This window comes from Mesoplodon densirostris, chromosome 1 (genome assembly GCF_025265405.1).
Source record: "Mesoplodon densirostris isolate mMesDen1 chromosome 1, mMesDen1 primary haplotype, whole genome shotgun sequence".
Lineage (NCBI taxonomy): Eukaryota > Metazoa > Chordata > Mammalia > Artiodactyla > Ziphiidae > Mesoplodon > Mesoplodon densirostris.
The window spans coordinates 143363165-143385249 of NC_082661.1; the positions used below are offsets into that span (position 1 = coordinate 143363165).

At 40.6% G+C, this 22085-nt stretch overlaps 1 protein-coding gene across 4 annotated transcripts in view; it reads right to left on the minus strand.

Annotated features, from left to right (window-relative positions):
* CRACD (capping protein inhibiting regulator of actin dynamics) overlaps positions 1–22085 on the minus strand; it is a 315539-nt gene that overhangs the window by 38941 nt on the left and 254513 nt on the right. For 3 of the 4 annotated variants that reach the window (XM_060109260.1, XM_060109243.1, XM_060109269.1), the window contains 3 exons: positions 7442–7632; positions 6355–6517; positions 1634–4358 (listed from right to left, as the gene is read on the minus strand). In XM_060109260.1, the coding sequence (XP_059965243.1) occupies positions 4198–4358; positions 6355–6517; positions 7442–7632 (515 nt within the window). In that variant the 3' untranslated portion in view covers positions 1634–4197. Of the gene's footprint in view, positions 1–1633; positions 4359–6354; positions 6518–7441; positions 7633–22085 lie in introns of those variants that run through there. The other variant, XM_060109251.1, reaches the window with a different exon arrangement.

Here is a 22085-nt window from a genome sequence, read left to right on the forward strand (position 1 = left end):
AGACCTCATAGTGCTTTGGGAGAACCTCTGCAATGTAGTTATTCTCCTATATCTGGGTCTTCCTTCCAGGGGTATGGGACTTGACTGTATCACAAATCCTACCCTTCTACCCAACTTGTTGTGTTTCCTTCTTTATGTCTTTAGTTGTAGAAGATCTTTTCTGGAAGGTTCTGGTCTTTTTCATCAAAGGTTATTCTGCAAATAGTTGTGATTTTGGTGTGCCCATGAAAGAAGGTGAGCTCAGGGTCTTTCTATTCCACTGTCTTGGCCAGTCCCTCCAGAATGAATTTTTAAAAGAATATTGAGTCTCTTGCAGAATTACAAAGAGGGCTGGAGCTATATACAGCCAGAAACAATGAATGCCTGAAATCATCATATCATTTTGGCCAGAAGACAGCTGCTGTCCTTGAGGCTCTAAATGCTTATTACCTTATGGCTGACCCCACTAATGCTGGACACTGTTTCCTACCACTGCCAGACTTCCTCACAGTCCCCCCATCTTTTGGTCAGTTGCTCCCAAACCACAGTCCCTTCCAATTTGAAGTGAAACATGTTGTTATGCCCACGAGAGAGTATAGGAAGGCACCTAACAGGCATTTCAACTGTGGTAGGAGGTGAGTGCTGCCCTCTACCAAGACCCATAAGGTAGAGATTTCCGCAAACACAGAAAGGGGATTGAGGCCATGGGTGGCCCAAAAGAACATATCTTCTGCCAGGTTTTAGACCCATGCGGATTCATCTTTAATGTATTAACCACCTGGAGCTCTTGCTAAATGCACATTCCAATTGAGAGGGCTGGAAGGAGTGGGGCTTGGCTTAGCCACACTGGAGACTGAGGCAAAAGGAAAAATCAGTAATACTGACCCTGTCTTTTTTTAAAATTTTGATATTTGTTCATCATGGAATTTGCATTAACCTTGATTTTTAAAATATTGCATTAAAATAGCATTCCTCTTGATTACTTGATTTTTTGGCACCCAAGGCAAGTGCCTTGCTCATGTCACTCACTTTGCCCTTGTCTGGCCTCGTGAGTCAGTAGGTCTGGTCTGCGGCCCTAAGCTGCGTTTCTCACATGCTCTCGGCTTGTGCCCATGCTGTTGTTCCATGGCCCACACTTTGAGTAAAGAGGTTGTAGGATCATTTTGTGTGAGATGCCAGACCATTCAATTCCAATTTAGGATTGAGATAAACATTTGTCCCTACTCATTATTTTTCTCCAAAAAATATCTAGTTAAAAGTATAATAAGGTACCATATAAAATGCCTTGAAATTTTTCTTTCTCAACAAAAGCTATGTATAGCTACAAGCTTTCTATAGATGGTCATTGAAATCAGTAAAAACTTCAGCTTGAAATTCCATCAGTGCTGAAGATCTTGTGGGTATTTTTTTATTGAAAGATCTTTTTCCTTCAATAATGGACATTTTACATTAAACCTTTATACAACCAAAATCTCAAAATAATAATTAAATCACACTAAGGTATTTTTATTGTTAAGTCTCTACTTCATTTTATTGTTGATAAAAATATTGCAAGACACTTGTAACTCTAATGTTTCTGCTTTAAAATAAGCAATTAAAACTAAACATCACAAGAAGAGACAATGAGTACATAGTACAATTTGCTAATAACTGGCTAAAATGATAATTTAATAGTAATTAATGTATAAGAAACAATTGCACTTGAAAAATTTAAAAAGTAAAGAAAAACCTCTAGTTTTGTAATATGTCTTATGAACAGAGGTTAATCATCTATAACATTGCCAGAAGTGTATGTTTGTTTAAATTAAAAAAAAAAAGCTTGTGTATTTAACTAGCAATCATTCATTTCTTTTAAGTCTTGAATTTTTTATATGCTTTATAGAATTTCCCCCGTAGTTTGTTGTTGATCAGAAAAGACTGCAACACAGCTAAAGCAAAATAACACTTCATTGGTATTTAGTGCAAAGTAGGAGTAATTTTTACATGAAATATTAAACATGTAGCCTTTAGAAGTTGTTGGAAGTAAGTGCTATGACTTACTTCCAGTATACTTTCCTCAGTATACTCTTAAAAAGATTTTTAACTGAGGTATTTCTCCTCCTTTGTATGGGATCAGTGGTAGGTAAGCCAGTACAGAGTTGACTTGTCTACCATTCTTTGTTAATGATCTGATTTATTCACCTGTTCTCTGCCATTACTGTGATATTATTCAAAGCTGACAGAATGACAGAAAAAGACAATGCAGAAGAATTAATGTAGCAGTATAATTCCAGGGCTCTAGGTGGAAAGATTCCTATTAAGAAGTGTTATATTAGTGAGGAAATCATTGAAACTAACAAATGTCTACATATTTGATTTAGAAATGAACATCACTGTGGAAAACATGCAGTGGAATATTAATTGCTTCTCATAGCCATAAAAAAATTAACGTTCCATTGATTCTTAACATTCTGAAGGTCCACTATATATATTAATTCCAACTTGCAGAAGTACAACTATCCACTTCACCACACATGCCAGCTGCTACCATGAGGCTGAGCCATCGTTTCTAGAAAGAAAATGCCTTGTATATGGTAAATAACTTTGCTATCATCCTTTCTTTAAGGTACATAATAGTGTAACAGCACACTGTCTATTGAGTAAGCATAGAGGAAAATGATACTAATAAAATACTAATGTGTTTTTGTAGGAGAGGAAAAAAGGATGTAATTCCTTCCCCTGTTGCACTAGGCAAAGGATTTGTACTTAGATTTTGAAGTCAGGATTGAAGAAAAAGGTAATATGCCAACACCACGAAATGTAGGTTAGTACCAGCAATGTGTGAGTTTGCTGTATGTCTGTGTGTCATGTAAAGCAAATTTAGGGAAATAAAAGTGAATATATGTGGCTTTTAAATTGCCAAGTCCTTTTTTTTTAATCACATGTATAACAACAAGGCCACTTAAAACTCTGAGATGTTTTTAAAGGTAGCAAGGTGAATGCTCTACATTATAAATGCTATTGAACATTTGACTCTAAATATGAATTACTTGATTATGGTAAAGAAAGAAACTTCCCACAGGAAGTCCTTTAGTACAAAGGCTTCAAATCTTGTCTTACTGTTAACTTTCCCTAAAGATTTAAAAGATTTTCAGAGACATGTAATGTCAATAGACTCTTAAACCCTGTAAGAAATGGCTGGTTTGGGGGGTTGTTTTATTATTTTTCCTGTCTCACCTTTGCTGCTTTGGGTGATATGAGCCTCCCCTTCAGAGTTTTAAAAACTAGATTACACTAGAAGCAGTGTGTCCCACACTTCTCAACCTCTGTGATATACCGGAAGTCATCTGAAGAGTTTTTACCACAATATACACATCTGGCCCCATCCTCACAGGATCTCTGATGATTGAGTAGGTCTGGGATGGAGCCTGAACTTCTTAAGAACAACTGCACTAGACGGGGATTCTCAGAGACAGAGAATTTGTAGCTTTTTTTTTTTTTTTTCTTTAATCATTTTAAATAAAAATGTTCCCTAGGAGCCAGCTGGGCCAAATGGTTAACGTGTCCTTGAGGAGAGTTGTGGTATAACGGGGCCTGTAGCTCAACAGTGCAGTAGAAGACTCAATGGACTCGCTATCTGTGTTACAGTTTCCTGTTGGGGCAAAATCATGAGAAGCAGACATGGGCAAAGAGTTGGGAGCCAGACTTTTACTTAAAATTCCCAGTTACTCACTGCATTCAGGCGAATGGGCACTCTTGTTTATATAAGATCCTTTCACTATTACTATAGAAAAGGGTAGAAATCCCCAAGCACATGGTAAATGGTTTGGAACAAAGAAACAGGAGTACAGAATCAAGAAAACTATTACAAAGATTGGCAAAAGTACATGTTCTGAATGGTGTGTGGGTGTATGTGTGTGGAAGGGCCATGGAATGGGTGTGGCAGGCGCTCGTGAGAAGTTCTCAGTCTGGAGATTTTGCTTCATGTGGTCCCTAGGACGGATTTTTCTCTTTAGAATTAATTAGGAGGACCTCAAGGCACCAGGACCTAGGGCTGTGCAAATACACTCTTTACAAGGAACACCACCAGTTCAGTTTCTGAACATTATTTTAGAGCCTATAAAACATGCTGCTTTTCCCTAGCTTCGTTTCTTTCTTTACCTCATATAAAAAATAAATAAATAAAAAGGGCAAGAGAAAAGCCAATAACTGGCAGTAGGAATGGATAAGAGTCACTCTTTACTTAATAATCTGTGGACAGTCGCTCCAGGCCTTGGCTTTCCTTTTGGCCAAAGCCAGCCAGGCTGGTTCTGTTGACACGGGGGCAGCGTCTGGGGTAGAGAATCTCTTTGTGACTTCTTTCACCAGTGGTGCTGGGGGAGCCGAATCAGAGATCTCCACTAGATTGCATTTTGAAGGAAAAGGAGAGAGGAATAAGTCAGAGCCATATTTTGATTTAGCAGAAGTATGAGATTCAGAAAGGAAAAACCAGTGAAACACTGGGTATCTTTGGCGAGAAGAATTAGAGAAAGAAAGCTACGTGATCATAACTGTTACATACAGAATTACGGTGATCACAGTGCAGTCGATTCTAATTTCAGAGAATTTCTAGAAACCTAATTTTCTCTGTGCACAGAAGCTATGCCTGTGTGATAATAATAAGAGGTAAATTCTGTGATTCTAAGCATACAACCAGTCAATTTCATGAAGAAAAAGCTTAAACCAAGTAGTTTGAAGTTTGAACCTGCTAGCTGGTGAGGTTAAAGCTACCTCCTCTACCAAGCATGCCCTGGGTCCCCCCTCCTTCTGAGGCCCATGGATCCTGCCAGCTCTTATCACTCAGATTCGTCTAACAATTCCTTTGCATCCTATCACTATTTATCAGACCTTAGAGGCTTTGTGTGGTGAGCATTCCCATCTTATCTTTGGGTCTTATTGTAGGCAATGGCCTACAAAATACTGAAAATACAAAAACTTCAGAAGAAGGCTTGCTTTATTAAGGTGGAGCCAGCTCTGAATTGCATTAACCCTTTGGTGCTTCTAAGAAATCAGGCAGACAGGTTGATCTCTTTGACTTTGGAGCTTTCACTATTCTGCAAGAATTCTCTCTTGACACACACCAATATGATGTTTAGAATCCTTAATTCCTGGGTATAAGATCAAACGAAATAATGCCCTTGGAGGTTCTTGAGAAAATGCTCCAAAGTGGTTTTCAAATATAAAGTTTTTTTCTCCTCACCAAATAGTAAATATAGCTTTAATAGTGAGACCTCTTTACATTTCCAGACCTCAGCTAGCAGGTATCCAAGGCATAAAAAAATCTTGGGTCTGGAAGTTGGGTGTCCTCCGAGGAACAGGGCTGCCTAGTGGGAAAACAGATGCCCTAATAACCCCTGAGAGGAAGTTCTTTCAGACTCTCCATCCTCCAAGTGATATGTAACACGGAAATAGTTACAAACATTATTGGATCATTTTATCTTTTAACAGAATAAAGAGTTGTTTTTTTTAATGTGCATGTGTCTCCTATGTGTCATGAACATATAAACACTGCTGTTGTTAATTAACATCAAGGACTTAGAGCACAACAACCTTGCTCTGTAAAGTCACACCTGGGTCAGAAATTTGCTGTCTGAAATCACATCAGTGAGAAGGGACCAGGGACCACCCCACTTTTGCCTGGAGCATCTGAGCCACTTAGATGACCATGATTCAGAGAAACAATTTCCATTTCCAACTGGAGCACAGCTCCAGGTAGGGGTTTTCCAATACAGCTTCCTCACATTTACCTTAAGTTTGTGGTGTCAAAGGAAACAGGCTCCTGAGTCCACTTTTCAGCTCAGGCTTGATATCAACTACTTTGCTTTGAGTCACTGCTTCATTTAAATTTTACCTAAAATTCACCCTTCCCCCTGAATCCTAATATAATCTTATCTCTTGTTTTGTTTAGAAGGTTCTTGTGGTGTGCAGTCTTCCTTGCTGCAGGAAGTTAATAAACCTAATTTTGTTGGACTACAGGCAGTGGAGTTGGAGAGGGCTCATATCACCTTGTTAAAGGTTCAGGAATTTAACGAGTCACTTGATATCACATTAGTAGCTTGAAATTAGCCATGGTTGGGAGTATTTACACCACAGCAAATACTACAAATCAGAGGTCTCTCCACTCCCTGAAGAACTGATTGTTAAAAGTTTATCATCACACCACTGATTGTGGGTGAGTTTCTGATGATCTTTATCAGGCGAGCTTTATCATTGTCAGAGTTGATGAATGGGGCTGTGAGACAGCTTGTGCTCTGAAATGCCTAAAATGCTGTGCTAGTTATGACACGAGGAAATAAAACACACCCTAAGAAGAAAAACCTTTAAGTACGGTTGAACAGAAATGGACCTGTTCTCTACCTGTCACAGATGTAGGAAGAGTGTTGGCCTTTTTCAGCTGTTCTCGGCGCTCGAGCCTGGACGCTGTTGTCTCTGGCTTCTTCTCTTCTGGCTGAGCGGTGGACTTGTGCAGGGAACCAGCTCTGCCGACACTGCTGCTTCCAGGCTGCGGGCTGACGCTGACCTGGGAGGACAGAGAAAGTCAGGGGGAGACTGACCATGCAAGGCAAGGCCTTGGAGGCTTCCATTGGCCAGCCCCCCGTTCTCTGCTCCCAGAGGAGGGGCCAGACTGCACGGGGGAGCAGTGTGTGCTCAAGCACGGAGCCGCTCAGTGCAAATGTCCCAAAGAGGGGATGCTACATACTTTCCCAGAAGAGCCCTTCAAATTAACTATACCGTCAGGGCCACAGAGCAAGATTCCTAATTTCCTCTCGACTCACTGCTCAAATAAAATGCTTTTTGTATTTCTCATATAACCTATGTGAGCGGATTCTGCCAAATCAGGCTAACCTAAGAGCATAAGGAAACCAAATTTCTAACCTAAAACACCTCCTTGTCTTAACAGTGGTCAGCTTGTTTATTGCTCTACTGTCTAAGTATTCTCCACCACTCTAAGCTAGCCTTGTTTTGTTATTGTTGTTGTCTTAAAGTCCTCTGAACTAAAAGAGCCAAGCTGGGCCTCCCTGGTGGCGCAAGTGGTTGAGAGTCCGCCTGCCGATGCAGGGGATACGGGTTCGTGCCCCGGTCTGGGAGGATCCCATGTGCCGTGGAGCGGCTGGGCCCGTGAGCCATGGCCGCTGAGCCTGCGCGTCCGGAGCCTGCGCTTCCGGAGCCTGTGCTCCGTAACGGGGGAGGCCACGGCAGTGAGAGGCCCGCATACCGCAAAAAAAAAAAATAAATAAATAAAATAAAATAAAATAAAATAAAATAAAAGAGCCAAGCTCAGGAATTCCCTGGCGGTCCAGTGATTAGGACTTGGCCCTTTCACTGCCGGGGCCCAGGTTCAGTCCATGGTTGGGGAACTAAGATCCCACAAGCTGTGCAGCGCAGCCAAAAAAAGAGCCAAGCTCAGGAAAACAAAGTTAAAGCTGAAGACTAAGCTACTTACGTTTTCTTTGGAGAGCTTTTCTGCCTGTTTGGCCTCCCTGGCTTGCTTCCTCTCCTCTCGAGTCGCTTGCTGCTCCCGAAACCCCTTCTGCTTTTGCAGTGCCAACGTTATCCACAGTGGCTGCGCGGTTTCAACTTTCTCCGCAAGTTTGGAGCCGTCTAAAGAGTGTCTGCTCTGAAGCGTCGGCTTTTCTGTGGGAAAAAAGACTGTGATATTGTGATGTACAGTAAGAAATACATATTTGGTCTTTGTCCCTGTTTCTGGCACAGAACTAAAACCCTTGCAGTTTCCTAAGTGATGAAAGCATAAAGGTGTCTTCTGTTCTGCTAATAAGGTAACTTTTGGAAAGCACCTAAAGATGGAGGTTGGTTGCCAATAGAACCAATCATGTGATTAGAGGGCTAGAACTTTTAGTCCCACCCCCAAGCTCTCGGGGAGGGGCGAAGGGTTGGAGGCTGAGTTCAATCACCCATGGCCAATGATTTAATTGATCACGACTATGTGATGAAGCCTCCATAAAAAGCCAAAAGGACTGGTAAGGAGAGCTTCTGAGTTGGGAACACATGGAGGTGCTGGGAGAGTGACTAGCTCCAAAAGCATGGAAGCTCTATGCCCCTTTCCCCATTCATCTCTTCCATCTGGCTGTTCCTGAGCTCTATTCTTTATATATAAACATATATATATATAAACTAGTAAGCAAAGTGGTTCCCTGAGCCCCTCTAGCAAATTAATTGAGCAACGTAAATTTGCAATTGACATTTAATTAGTGGGGGCAGTCTGGTAGGACTGAGAGAAGTGAGTTGAATTGACACCAGCTGGTGTCAGAGAATTGTTTGGAGGTGTGGGCATCCACCCCCCACATCTCCCCAACAGAGTCAGTAAAAAATCAGATGTGCATTGAAACTAACTACTCACTTGTCTCAGCCCCTCATCCCCTAAAACTTGTGACAGTCATCAGGCCAAGAAATAGTCAACTATCCCTTTCTAACACAAACACGGTGCCAATACCTGAGTGACTGCACTGGGTGGGAAAGTAATATCTTCGATCAGTGGAAAAAAAACAGGAGCATGTGTCTCCCCTCAAAATGGAAGAAAAAATAGTCTCAAGTGTCAAAAAACCTCAGGCCTACAGAGGACCCAGGTAGTTATTTGATTCATTGTCCTGTTTTTATCTATTGCTTTTTAAAATTTTTTTCAATGGAAACTTCTCCATGTCCCCACTCACCCCCCGCTCCATCCAAACAAGTGGAATCCCAACGTATGAAAGAGGAAAAGGGGACACTGCAGCCTAGTGGGGCTGCTGAGGGCACCAGGACTCTGAGGAACACAGTGGGAAGCTGTGATTTTGGTCCAATGCCCTCATTTTTTTTGTTTTAAATTTTTATTTATTTACTTATTTACTGGCACACTGGGTGGCGTGTGAAACTTCCACAACCAGGGATGGAACCCGTGCCCCCTGCAGTGGAAGCACGGAGTCTTAACCACTGGACCGCCAGGGAAGTCCCCAATGCCCTCATTTGATAGATTTGAGTACTTGGGTCCATAACCATCAATTGCAGTGACCACGGTCACCCAGCAGTTAGCGCACGGGCTGAAGCCTGAGCCTAGGACTTCTGACTTCCAGTCTGTGCTTTTATTGTGGTGGACTGTCTTGCCTATGCAACTGGGGGCAACAAACTTCCCAGGTAGATGGGGTCAAACACTGAGTAGTAACTGGGCTCTGGAATTGAGCAGACCTGGGTTTGACCTTACGTGACCTTAGAAAAGCTACTTAACCTCTCCAAGCTTTCATTTTCTAATCCATAAAATGGAGATGAGAATGGCACATGCCTCATCAGGCTGATGTGAAGATTAAAAGAGGTCCTCGGTATGAAAACATTTAGAATAGTGCTTGGCATGTAGTAACCGCTCTACAAAAGTGAGTGTTCTTGTTACTCATGTCTGTGAGACAATGATCCCCACTCCCCTTCTACTCCCCAGGTAAAAATTACGCACTTTTAGAGATAACCATTCTGGCATTGGCACTGAATCCTTTACTATCTCCAAGGGAAAGGGCCCATTCTAGTCCTGTTCTTTGAAACCAAACAGAAGTCTACACTTTGATCCAGACCTTACCAAACAGGGCTTTCAGTTAAGTGAACTTCATATTGAGGAGAAAGAACCAAAATAAGTTCGAATTGGGAATTCAAGCACAAAAATTCAGGCAGATCCTTAATTTTCTACAACTCTTAGATCTATAATACTGTACAAAGAATTCATATAATGAGCCTTGCGAATTGTAATATTCCTAACCAAATAAGGATTCGGTTATGATCTAACATAGGAAAGAAAACTGACACATTTCAGAAGTATTTTTTTTAAAAACTAAAACTGAAACTGAATGGAGTTTTTGATTCGGTAACTAGAAAATCAAAAAATATTTACCACTTCGAGCATTCTACTTAACTGAGAAGCTTTACGTACATTGGAACGAAATGAGTTTCACCTTTTTACTCAAGGGCTGTGTAACACCTGTGTGTAAAATGGCTGAAAACCAAATTCCTCAGATCTAAGTGATTTCCATTTAAAGCAATTATGTAAAAGAGAGTCTCACCTGAACTTGCTTGGGAAGGTCATTCAAGCAACAGGCCAGTTTCCTGCCAACAACTTTGACTGGGTTTATCACAAGGGTTGAAATACCTTTAAAGCATAATTGCCTAAACTTATAGTTGACTAAAATAATTTGAAAAGATAAATCTCTAGCCAGATTTTTATCTTCTTAGATCTGTAGTTTGAATAGTACATCCTGGAGTTATGGACCAGACTCTTTGAAAGGCTGTAACATAATATGTATTAAGGGCCTAACAGGTCTGGATTGTAGTTGGGGATCAATAAACAGAAAACAGGATGTTAAAATGGGACTCATGCCTGAGTTTCAGCCAGGGATGCCCCAAAAGGTCATAACAAATAATTAATGGCACTTACTCCCGTGTTCAGAAGTGATGTGCTTGATCACCTACTCAGGACTAGCCAACGAGGTGACCAGAACAGCCACCTCGAGGTCCTAGGAAAATCAGAGCTGAGGCAGAAGCAGCCAGAGTAGAGAATTTCTTTGAAAAACACTGTTGGAGCATGGTGTGTTCCCACGTCCTCTCCCCAGCAGAGAAAAAGGGGCTAAGCCAAGTGAGAGGATCTCTAATGAGACCACTCAAGACAAACTCCTGGAGTCTGTGGGGCACAGACTTGAGGTTCTGTTCACACCAGGAAAAGTCCAAAGGCAAGGACAGTGGCTGCCAGGGGCCTGGAGAAGAGGCGTTTGTGCTGGGAAGACATCTGTTACTGAGTGATGCTTGAGGTTCAGGTGCTAGTCATGTGGATGGGAGAGAGAGGGGCAGTCTGGAGGGGAACCAGGGACCCAGGGCTGCCTGGAGGAGGCACCACTGAAGTAAGGGAATTGCAGGAGGAGAAGTGAACGTTGCTGCCTCACCTCTCTCCCTTCCTTCGCTCCAGCTATGGAGCCTGTTTCTGGGCCAGGAGGAAGGGCAGAAGTCGACCATGCCTGCATCCCCACTTTAGGCGTTTCAGCCCTAAGCAGGCCAAATTAGGAGGGAGACACTTAGTTTGAAATACTGTTTGGAGTTTGATTATGACTGGAGGCAGCATATTAATTACTAACATGAGATAGTTGTTACTAAAGGTGCCGAGAGGACTTTTTACTATCAAAAAGTAACTGAAAAGATAGAAAGAACTCCAACTCAACAACAACTAAAAAACCCAATTAAAAAATGGGCAAGGGACTTAAACGGACATTTCTCCTAAAAAGACATACAAATGACCAACGGCGTATGAAAAGGTGCTTATCATTCATCATCAGGGAAATGCAATCAAAACCACAATGAGGTATCACCTCACATCTGTGAGAATGGCACGTGTGTGTGTGTTTATCTCCCAGAAAATAACAAGCATTGATTAGAATGTGGAGAAATTAGAACGCTTGAGTGATGCTGGTGGGATATAAAATGGTGCAGCCACTATGGAAACAGTAGGGTGGTTCCTCAAAAAATTAAAAATAGAATTACCATGTGATCCAGCAATTCCACTTCTGGGTATTTATCCAAAAGAATTGAAAACAGGATCTAGAAAAGATATTTGCACATCCACGTTCATAGCAGTGCTATTCACGAAAACCAAGAGGTGGAAGCAACCCAAATGTCCATCAACAGATGAATGAGTAAACAAAATGTGGTGTATACATACAATGGGATATTATTCAGCCTTAAAAAGGAAGGAAATTCTAATAGATAACTAATGAGAACCTATTGTATAGCACAAGGAACTCTACTCAGTGCTCTGTGGTGCCCTAACTGGGAAGGAAACCCAAAAAAGAGGGGATACAGGTATATATATAGCTGATTCACTTTGCTGTACAGCAGAAACTAACACAACATTCTAAAGCAACTATATGCCAATAAAAATTAATTTAAAAAAGGAAATTCTGACACATGCTACAATATGACAAACCTTAAAAACATTATGTTTAGTGGAAGAAGCCAGTCACAAAAGGACAAATACTGCATGATTCCACATATATGAGGTATCTAGAGTAGTCAGATTCATAGAGACACAAAGTGAAACAGTGGCTGCCAGGGGCTGGGGGAGATGAAAACGGGAATTGATGAATGGATATAGAGTTTCAGTCTTGCAAGACGAAAAAGTTCTGGAAATTGGTTGTACAACAATGTGAATGTAGCATTACTGAACTATACACTGAGAAATGGTTAAGATAGTAAATTTTACATTATGTATTTTTTACCACAATAAAAAAAACTTGTAAAAGTGACTGAAAGAATTATGCCCAAGATATTATCCAAGAGATGGGGGGAAAATGAGCAAAACAGCCAAATAAAAAAAATGTAAACAAAACAAGGTTTTGCTAAATTCTATGGAATTTTTGAACAATTTTTGAACAAATATATGACTATGGTCATTCAGTCCAAGAAGTAACATTAGGAACATTTATGTAAAAAGTGTTTCTAGAGGCTTAATTACAGCATTTTACAAATACCAGGTGAGAATTACAGCAAGAAGTCCTAGGGTAACAAATGGGAAGATCATTTAACCCGGAAAAGAACTCCTCATCCAGGTTTTACCACTGTGAGGAACAGGCAAGTCACCTAACTTTTTGGATGTTGATGTCCTCATCTGTAAAATGGAGCCAGGACAATCCACACGTGCTGTGCGATTAAATGAGATGGTGTAAACAAAAGCAGTTTGTAAGCGATTAAGCACAAAGGATGACTGTTGTTGAAATTTTCCAGAACAGTAAAATCCCTAACTTCAGTCAAGGTTTTAAAAGACAGAGAAGTTCTTTGTTAATTGCATAATTTTTTAATGGGGGAGTTCAAAGTGTCTAATTAAAATTTTATTTTGTGACAATGCTTAAACCTATTCTCTTTCATTCTAAACTCACTGGATGAGGAGAACCACAGCCAGCCCACTGAAGTTCCCCCCTCTAGGTTCTGGGGAGATGAGCAAGTGCCTCCTGGCATCTAATCACTGCTCCTGTAGGTCACTTCTTGGAGAAAGGACCACTTAGTATCTGTTCTACCCACTGGAAGGAGGTGAGAATCTCAGAATGAGATGATATCTGGCGGTATCTATAATCAAAGCATTGGAGGACAGACACTGGGGGATTATCTTTGCTATTTCCATTCCCACTGGAGTGGGTTCAGTCAATGCCTTCCCAGGGCCTTGGCCCATGTATTGGTCCTTGCTGACCTCCACCTAGGGAATGGAGACCTCTTTCTAAATTGGTGTCTCCAAAAAAAAGTGTGTGTGTGCCTTAAAGGATGTGCAAGGCAATTCACTGAGAGTGAAGAAAGAAAAGATTAAAATTTCTATTTACCTATTTTAAAATCTAGAAATAATAGAATCGAACTTTTCTAATACTGAGTACCCAGATGCAGACAACCTCACTCAGCCCATGTATCAGAAGGCCGTGTATAACAAATGGTATGTTTAAGGACTCTGGAGGCAGGGAGGGATCGAGATGGCAGAGTAGGAAGATGTAGAGCTCTCACCTCCTGCCACAAACACATTAAAAATACATCTACATGCAGAACACTTTTCATGGAACACTAGCTGGAAACCAGCAGAAGAACTCCTATACAACCAAAGCTGCAAGAAAGATTTCCACAGGACTGGGTAGGATGGACAAAAAGACATAGGGTTGGGACTCCTGCCCCTGAGAGGGATCTGAAAGGAAGAGCAGGTCTGTATGGGTGGACCCTTGCCCTGGGGAGCCAGCAGGTTGAGCCACAGACTGGGCATCCCAATCCTAGTGTTGTACATGGAGGAGACAAGTCCCCTTGGCTGCCGGGAGAACCTCTGGGACAGACAGAAGGGCTGGAGAGGCCTAGACTCTACTCGTGAGGAGTGTGCATGCACTGGCTGGTCAACAATCATGGTGGAGAGAACTCTGCACTGGTGGCTGCCACCTTGCTGCACTCCCCAGTCTGAGCTGGGTGAACACCCCAGCCCCACTCACTCCACACCACCGCTTGGCGTGAAACCTGGGCCAACTGGCCCCCTGGGGAAAGACTCAGTCTGGCTACACAGAGACAGACTGGGGACCCTGGGTGTGATCCGGTGGGGTGGTGGTCACTGTCAGTGTGCGCTCAGGCGGCCCTACAGAAGCATGCTGCAGTTTGTCTCCCAGCCTACCAAGAGCTCCCCACCCGCTCCACACTGCAGCTTGGCTCTGGATCTGGGGCAGACAGGTCCTAGGATAAACCTGCCACAGAGGCAGCCCGGATTTCTGGTGGCAGCACAGCTATCTCAATTCCTGCAGCCACAACACCCGGGTCCCCAGCCCCAGCCTACTCCACACCACAGCCTTGCACCAGATCGAGGATGAACACAACAGGGGAAGGGATGTAACCCTGGGCTGCATCTGAGCAGAGCCATGGACGCCTACAGATGAGGTGCACAGGTCCTCTGGACGTGTGGGCCTCACTTGCTTCAGCAATCCCCTCCTTTGGGGAAGGGCATACACTAAAGGGGAACAGAGCCTGATCGAGCCCAACCCCACAAGGCTACTCCAACAACTGGGGAGCAGACCTTGCTGCTAACAGGGTGGCAAGAGTCACAGAGCAGAGAGGAAGTCCCATCTCACACCCTGCATAGGCTTTCGATCCCCCAACACCAACGACACCCTTTCTCAAGGTGATAACGGCCAGCACACCCTGAAGAAAGGCATGGCTGGCATCCATATCAAACCAGGCCTCATACCAAAGACACTGGACACATATAATCTACACAGGGGTGCTCCCATGTAAAAACACTCCTTCAAGACCACAATAGATAATGTTCCTCCTACATGCACAGAGAGAAAGTAAAATGAAAAGGCAGAGGAACTACTCCCAATTAAAAGAGCAAAAGAAACTCCCTGAAAGAACAAATAATGAAACAGAGCTCACCAGTCTACCAGACCCCAGTTCAAAAAGGTGGTAATAAAAATGCTAACTGAATTAAGAAAGACTATTAATAGAAATGCAGATCACTTTAACAGGAACTAGAAATTACAAAGATGAACCAATGAAAAATAGATAATTCAACTGCCAAGATTAAAAAAAAAAAAAGTAATCTCAATGCAATGAATAGATGACCAAATGACACAGAAGAATAAGTGACCTGGAAGATAGAACAATGGAAACCACCCAATCAGAACATGAGACAGAAAAACAAATGAAAAAAAAAAAAAAGAAGAAGAAAGCAACTAGGATTTCCCTGGTGGTCCAGTGGTTAAGACTCTGCACTTCAAATGCGGTGGTGGGGGTGGGGGGCCTGGGTTCAATCCCTGGTTGGGGAACTAAGATGCCACATGCTGCGTGGTGTGGCAAAAAAGAAAAAAAGCAACATACAAGACCTATGGTATATATAAAACTTGCCAGCCTATGCATAATAGGGGTTCTAAAAGGAGAAGTGGGAGAGAAGGGGATAAAATATGTATTTGAAAAAGCTATGGCTGAAAACTTCCCAAAGTTAAAGAAGGAAACAGAAATCCAGGTACAAGAAGCTCAGAGGGTCCCAAGCAAGATGAATCCAAACAGAACCACAAGAAGACATATCATAATTAAAATGGCAAAAGTTAAAGAGAGGATTCTAAAGGCAGCAAGAGAAAAACACTCATTTACAAGGGAATCGCCATAAGGCTATGAGCTGATTTCTCTGCAGAAATTTTGCAGGCCAGAAGGGAGTGTAATAATATATTCAAAGTCCTGAAAGGGAAAAACTTGCAACCTAGGATACTCTTCCCAGTAAGATTATCATTTAGAATAGGAGGAGAGATAAAGAATTTCTCAGACAAGCAAAAACTAAAAGAATTCAGCAATACTAAACTTACTCTAACAGAAATATTGAAGGGTCTTCTCTAAATAGAAAAGAAGCAAGAATCTGTAGGAAAGGGAAAATCATGATAGGAAAGGCGAACCTAGAGTAAGGATTGAAGATTACCTAAATAATCCAGTACTTACTCTAACAAAGAAACAAAAAAAATTGTAAAAGCAATTATAACTACAATAAACAGTAAAAGGATAAGCATGAAGATGTAAAATAGGACAGCAAAATCACAAAATGTGAGGGAGGGGAGTATAAAACTAGATCTTTTAAAATGTATTTGAACTTGAATGACTATCAGTTTAAAGCACGTAGATACAGTTATGGGTCAACATATAGGAACTCCATCATAACCACATATCAAAAACATACCATAGATTCATGAAAACCAAAAATAAAGGAACTGAAGCATACTACAAAAGAAAATCATCAAACCACAAAAGGAAAAAAAGAAGATGAACGAAAAAGAACTATAAAAACAATTGGGAAACAAAGATTAAAATGGTAATAAGTACATGCCTATCAATAATTACTTTATGTCAAATGTCAAAGGACTAAATGCTCTGATCAAAGACACAGAGTGGCTGATTGGATAAAAAAAATAAGAACCTACAATATGCTGCCTACAGGAGACCCCCTTCAGGGCAAAAATCATACATAAAGTGAAGGGATGGAAAAAGATATGTCATGCAAGTGGAAACAACAAGAAAGTGGCGGGGGGTTGGGGGGGGAAGGTGGGTCGGTAGCAATACTCATATCAGACAAAACAGACTTTAAAACAAAGTCCATAAAGAAAGACAAGGGCATTATATAATGATAAAGGGATCAATACAAGAAGAGGATAGTACACTTGTTAACATATACTCACCTAATATAGAAGCACCTAAATAAATAAAGCAAATACTAACAGACATAAGGGGAGAAATGGACAATAGTACAATAATAGTAGGAGACTCACACCCCACCGACATCAATTGTCAGACCTTCCAGACAGAAAATCAACAAGGCAAGAGTTCCTAAATGACACACTAGACCAGTTGGACTTAAATGATATCTACAGGACACTATATCCAAAAAAAGCAGCATACACATTCTTTTCAAATGCATGTAGGAAGTTCTCTAGGAAATATCACATACTAGGTCACAAAACAAGCCTCAACAATTTCAAAAGGACAGAAATTACATCAAGCCTATTTTCTGACCACAGCAGTATGTAACTAGAAATCAATTACAGAAAGCAAAATGGGAAAAGAACAATGTGGAGACTAAACAACATGCTATTAAAAACTAATGGGTCAATGATGAAATCAAAGAAGAAATCAGAAAATACCTCAAGACAAATGAAAATGAAAACACAACTTAACAAAATCTATGGGATGCAGAAAAGACGTTCTAACATGGATATTGATAGCGATACAGGCCTTCCTCAATAAACAAGAAAAATCTCAAATAAACAACCTAACCTACCACCTACAAGAATTAGAAAAAGAACAAATAAAGCCCAAAGTCAGTGGAAGGAAGGAAATAATAAAGATTAGCGAGGAAATAAATAAAATAGATTTATAAAAACTAGAAAAGATCAATAAAACCAAGAGCTTATTTTTTGAAAAGATAAACAAAAATTGACAAACCTCTAGCCAAGCTCAACAAGAAGAAAAGAGAGGACTCAAACAAAATAAGAAATGAAAGAGGAGAAATAACCAATATCACAGAAACAAAAAATCATAAGAGAATACTATGAAAAGTTATATGCCAACTTAGAAGAAACTGGACAACTTAGAAGAAATAAAAAAAATTCTAGAAAAATTTCTCAGCCTGCTAAGACTGAGTCGAGAAGAAACAGACAATTTGAACAGACTGAACACTAGAAGTGAAATAAAATCTGTAATTTAAAAACAAAAACTCCCTACAAAAGTCAAGGACCAGATGCCTTCACTGGAGAATTCTACAAAACATATAAAGAACTTAAACTGATCCTTCTCAAACTATTCCCCAAAAATTGAAGAGGAGGGAACACTCCCAAATTCATTCTACGAGGCCACCGTTACCCTAATACCAAAACCAGACAAAGACACTACAAAAAAATTACAGTCCAATATCTTTGATGAATATAGATGCAAAAATCCTCAACGAAGTATTAGCAAATGAATCCAATGATACATAAAAAGGATTGCACACCATGATCAAGTTGGATTCATTCCAGGGTCACAAGGATGATTCAACATACACAAAAATCAATGTGATACACCACATTAACAAAAGGAAAGACAAAAATCACATGATCATCTTAACAGACACAGAAAAAATATTTGACAAAATTCAACATCCATTCACATCAAAAACTCTCATCAAAGTGGGTATAGAGGGAACATATCTCAACGTAATAAAGGCCATTTACGACAAACCCACAACCAACATCATACTCAACAGTGAAAAGCTGAAAGCCTTCCCACTAAATTCAGGAACAAGACAAGACTCTCACCACTTCTATTCAACATAGCATTGGAAGTACTAGTCACAGCAATCAGACCAGAAAAAGAAGTAAAAGGTATCCAAATTGGAAGGGAAGAGGTAAAATTGTCACTATTTACAGATGACATGATACTCAATATAGAGAACCCTAAAGTCTCCATACAAAAAATATTAGAACTAATAAATGAATTCAGCAAGGTAGCAGAATACATGATTAATAAATAGAAATCTGTTGTGTTTCTATACACTAACAATAAACTATCAGAAAAAGTTTTTAAAAATCCTATTTAAAAATCACATCAAAAAAATAAAATACCTAGAAATAAACTTAACCAAAGAGATGAAAGACCTATATGTTGAAAAGTATAAAACATTGATAAAGGAAACTGAAGATGATTCAAAGAAATGGAAAGATATCTCACACTCTTCGAGTGGAAGAATTAATGTTGTTAAAAATGGCCATACTACCCAAAGCAATCTACAGATTTAATGCAATCCCTATCAAAATACCCATGACATTTTTCACAGAACTAGAACAAATAATCCTAAAATTTATATGGAACCATAAAAGACCCAGAATTGCCAAAGCAATCCTGAGAAAAAAGAAGAAAGCTGGAGGTATAACCTTTCCAGACTTCAGACTATACTACAAAGCTACAGTAATCAAAACAACATGATATTAGCACAAAGAGAGACAATAATCAATGGAACAGAATATAGAGAGCCCAGAAATAAACCCACACACCTACAGTCAATTAATCTACAACAAAGGAGGCAAGAATATACAACAAAGAAAAGACAGTCTCTTCAGCAAGTGGTGTTGGGAAAGGTGGACAGCTACATGTAAAGAAACTAGAACATTCCTTCACACCATACACAAAAATAAACTCAAAATGGTTTAAAGATCTAAATATAAGAAATGACACCACAAAACTCCTAGAAGAGAACACAGGCGAAACATTCTTGACGTAAATTGTAGTAATATTTTCTTAGATCAGTCTCCTGATGCAAAAGATATAAAAGCAGAAATAAGCAAATGTAACCCAATCAAGCTTAAAAGCTTTTGCACAGGGAAGGAAACCATCAACAAAATGAAAAGTCAGACTACGGAATGGGAGAAAATATTTGCAAACAATGCAAACAATAAGGGGTTAATATGCAAAATATACAAACAGCTCATATGACTCAGTATCAAAAAGGCAAACAGGGACTTCCCTGGCTGTCCAGTGGTTAAGACGCCATGCTTCCACTGCAGGGGGTGCAGGTTCGATCCCTCGTCAGGGAACTAAGATCCTGCATGCCGCATGGTGCGGCCAAAAAATAGAAGGAAAAAAGAAAAGACAAACAACCCAATCAAAAAATGCGCAGAAGACCTAAATAGACATTTTTCCAAAGAAGATATACAGATGGCTAACGGGCACATGAAAAGATGCTCAATAATCCTAATTATTAGAGAAATGCAAATCAAAACCACAATGAGGTGTCACCTCACACAGGTTGGAATGGCTGTCATCAAAAAGTCTACAGATAATAAATACTGGAGAAGATGTGGAGAAAAGGGAACCTTCCTACACTGTTGGTGGGAATGTAAAATGGTGTAATCACAATGGAGAAGAGTATGGAGGTTCCTTAAAAAACTAAACATAGAACTACCATGTGATCCAGCAATTCCTCTCCTGGATGTACATGTGGTGGGAAAAATGAAAACTCTGATTCAAAAAGATACACGTACCTCAGTGTTCACAGCAGCACTATTTACAACAGTCCAGACATGGAAGCAACCCAAATGCCCATCAACAGATAACTGACCGGGCTTCCCTGGTGGCACAGTGGTTAAGAATCCTCCTGCCAATGCAGGGGACACAGGTTCGAGCCCTGGTCCGGGAAGATCCCACATGCCGTGGAGCAACTAAGCCCGTGCACGACAACTACTGAGCCTGCGCTCTAGAGCCCGCAAGCCACAACTACTGAAGCCCGCGTGCCGCAACTACTGAAGCCCATGAACCTAGAGCCCTGTGCTCTGCACCAAGAGAAGCCACTGCAGTGAGAAGCCCGCACACCGCAACGAGGAGTAGCCCCCACTTGCCACAACTAGAGATAACCCGCATGCGGCAACGAAAACCCAACACAGCCAAAAATAAAATAAGTAAAATAAAAATAAGGATTAAAAAAAACAAAAAAACCCCACAGATAATTGACTTAAGATGTGATATATATGAGTGTGTGTATACATAGTGGGATACTCAGCCATAAAAATGAATGAAATATTGCCTTTTGCAGCAACATGGATGGACCTAGAGAATATTATGCTTAGTGAAAAAAGTCAGAGAAAGACAAATACTATATGATATCACATGCGAAATCTAAAAAATAATACAAATGACTGTATACAAAACAGAAACAGATTCACAGACACAGAAAACAAACTTATGGTTACCAAAGAGGACAGGGAAGAGGGAGGGACAAATCAGGAGTAGGGGATTAACAGATACAAACTTCTATACATAAAATATATAAGCAACAAGGGGATTATATCCAATATCCTGTAACAACCTATAATGGAATATAACCTGCAAAAAAAGCGCACAAAAAAGGAATCACTATGCTGTACACCTGAAACTAACACAGTATTGTAAATCAACTATACTTCAATTTTTAAAAATTGGAAATAAAGACAGACAGACAGACTCTGAGGGGAAGCTGGGAGTGCTGTGATGCGATGCAGGGAGAGGACTTGCATTCTTGTCCTCATTTGTTTTGCTTATTTGCATTGTGAGTTTCAGCAGTTCAGTGATTTTATGGCATATCATATTTTCTCTGAACCAGATGATCTGTTATGAAATGGACAAATGGTGTAAAGAAATTCCAGTAAACAAAGCACAGACTGGGATATACTACTAATAATGCAAGCATAGCAACACAGCAGAGCTGTCACGCTCTTTGCCTGATACTTGGTGAAGAAATCAGATCTGACAAGAAGGTGGCCAAAGAAAATAAAAAGCAGCACCATGATTTGCAATGTGGATTTACATCCATTGTTTTCTCAGTGAACCTCATCTTAAGTACATATGGTGCTCCACGGGTTTTAGCTAATGATGGTATTATATGTATACAGTTAACACATAAATTGGAGGTCCAGGCTTAACGTTTTTATCCTGATAAGGTGTTCAGTTAAACAAAGTTGGTCAGCCCAGGCCTGCAGTCACAGAGCGTGTAAAACCCTAATGGTCTTAGGTAGAGACTACCACATGGTCCTTGCTCTCATGCTTCTTTTCTACCAAATAAAGAAAAGTTCAATTAGCAGAGACTGTTAGCCCAGAATCTGGATACTGAGAAAGAAAACAGGGGCAGCAACAGTTTTTGGTAGAAAACTGTAAGAATCTCTCTAAGAGAAAGAAGCGGTACAGAGCGTTATTTCTCTGGGAGAAGACAAGAGAGTGATAGAGCGGGTCAGGCTGTGAGAGAAACTCTGATGATACCACCAAAGCTAACAGCACAAAAGCTAATGTCAAAACTGAAAATGGGGGTTCCGGTTCAAGAGGGTGACATAGGAGGATCCGGAACTCCCCTCCTCCCAGACACACTGGGTTTACAGCCACATACAGAACAATTCCTTCTGAAAGAAATCCAGAAACTAGCTGAGTGACTTCAACACATCAGGGGAACAGAAAAAAAACCCACATGGAAATGGGTAGGAGAGGCTGAGACACAGTCTCGCCATAAACCCCATCCCCAGCAGAGTGACCCACAACCAGGAAGGAATTCAGCACTCCCCGTTTCTCTCTGAGGAGCAAAG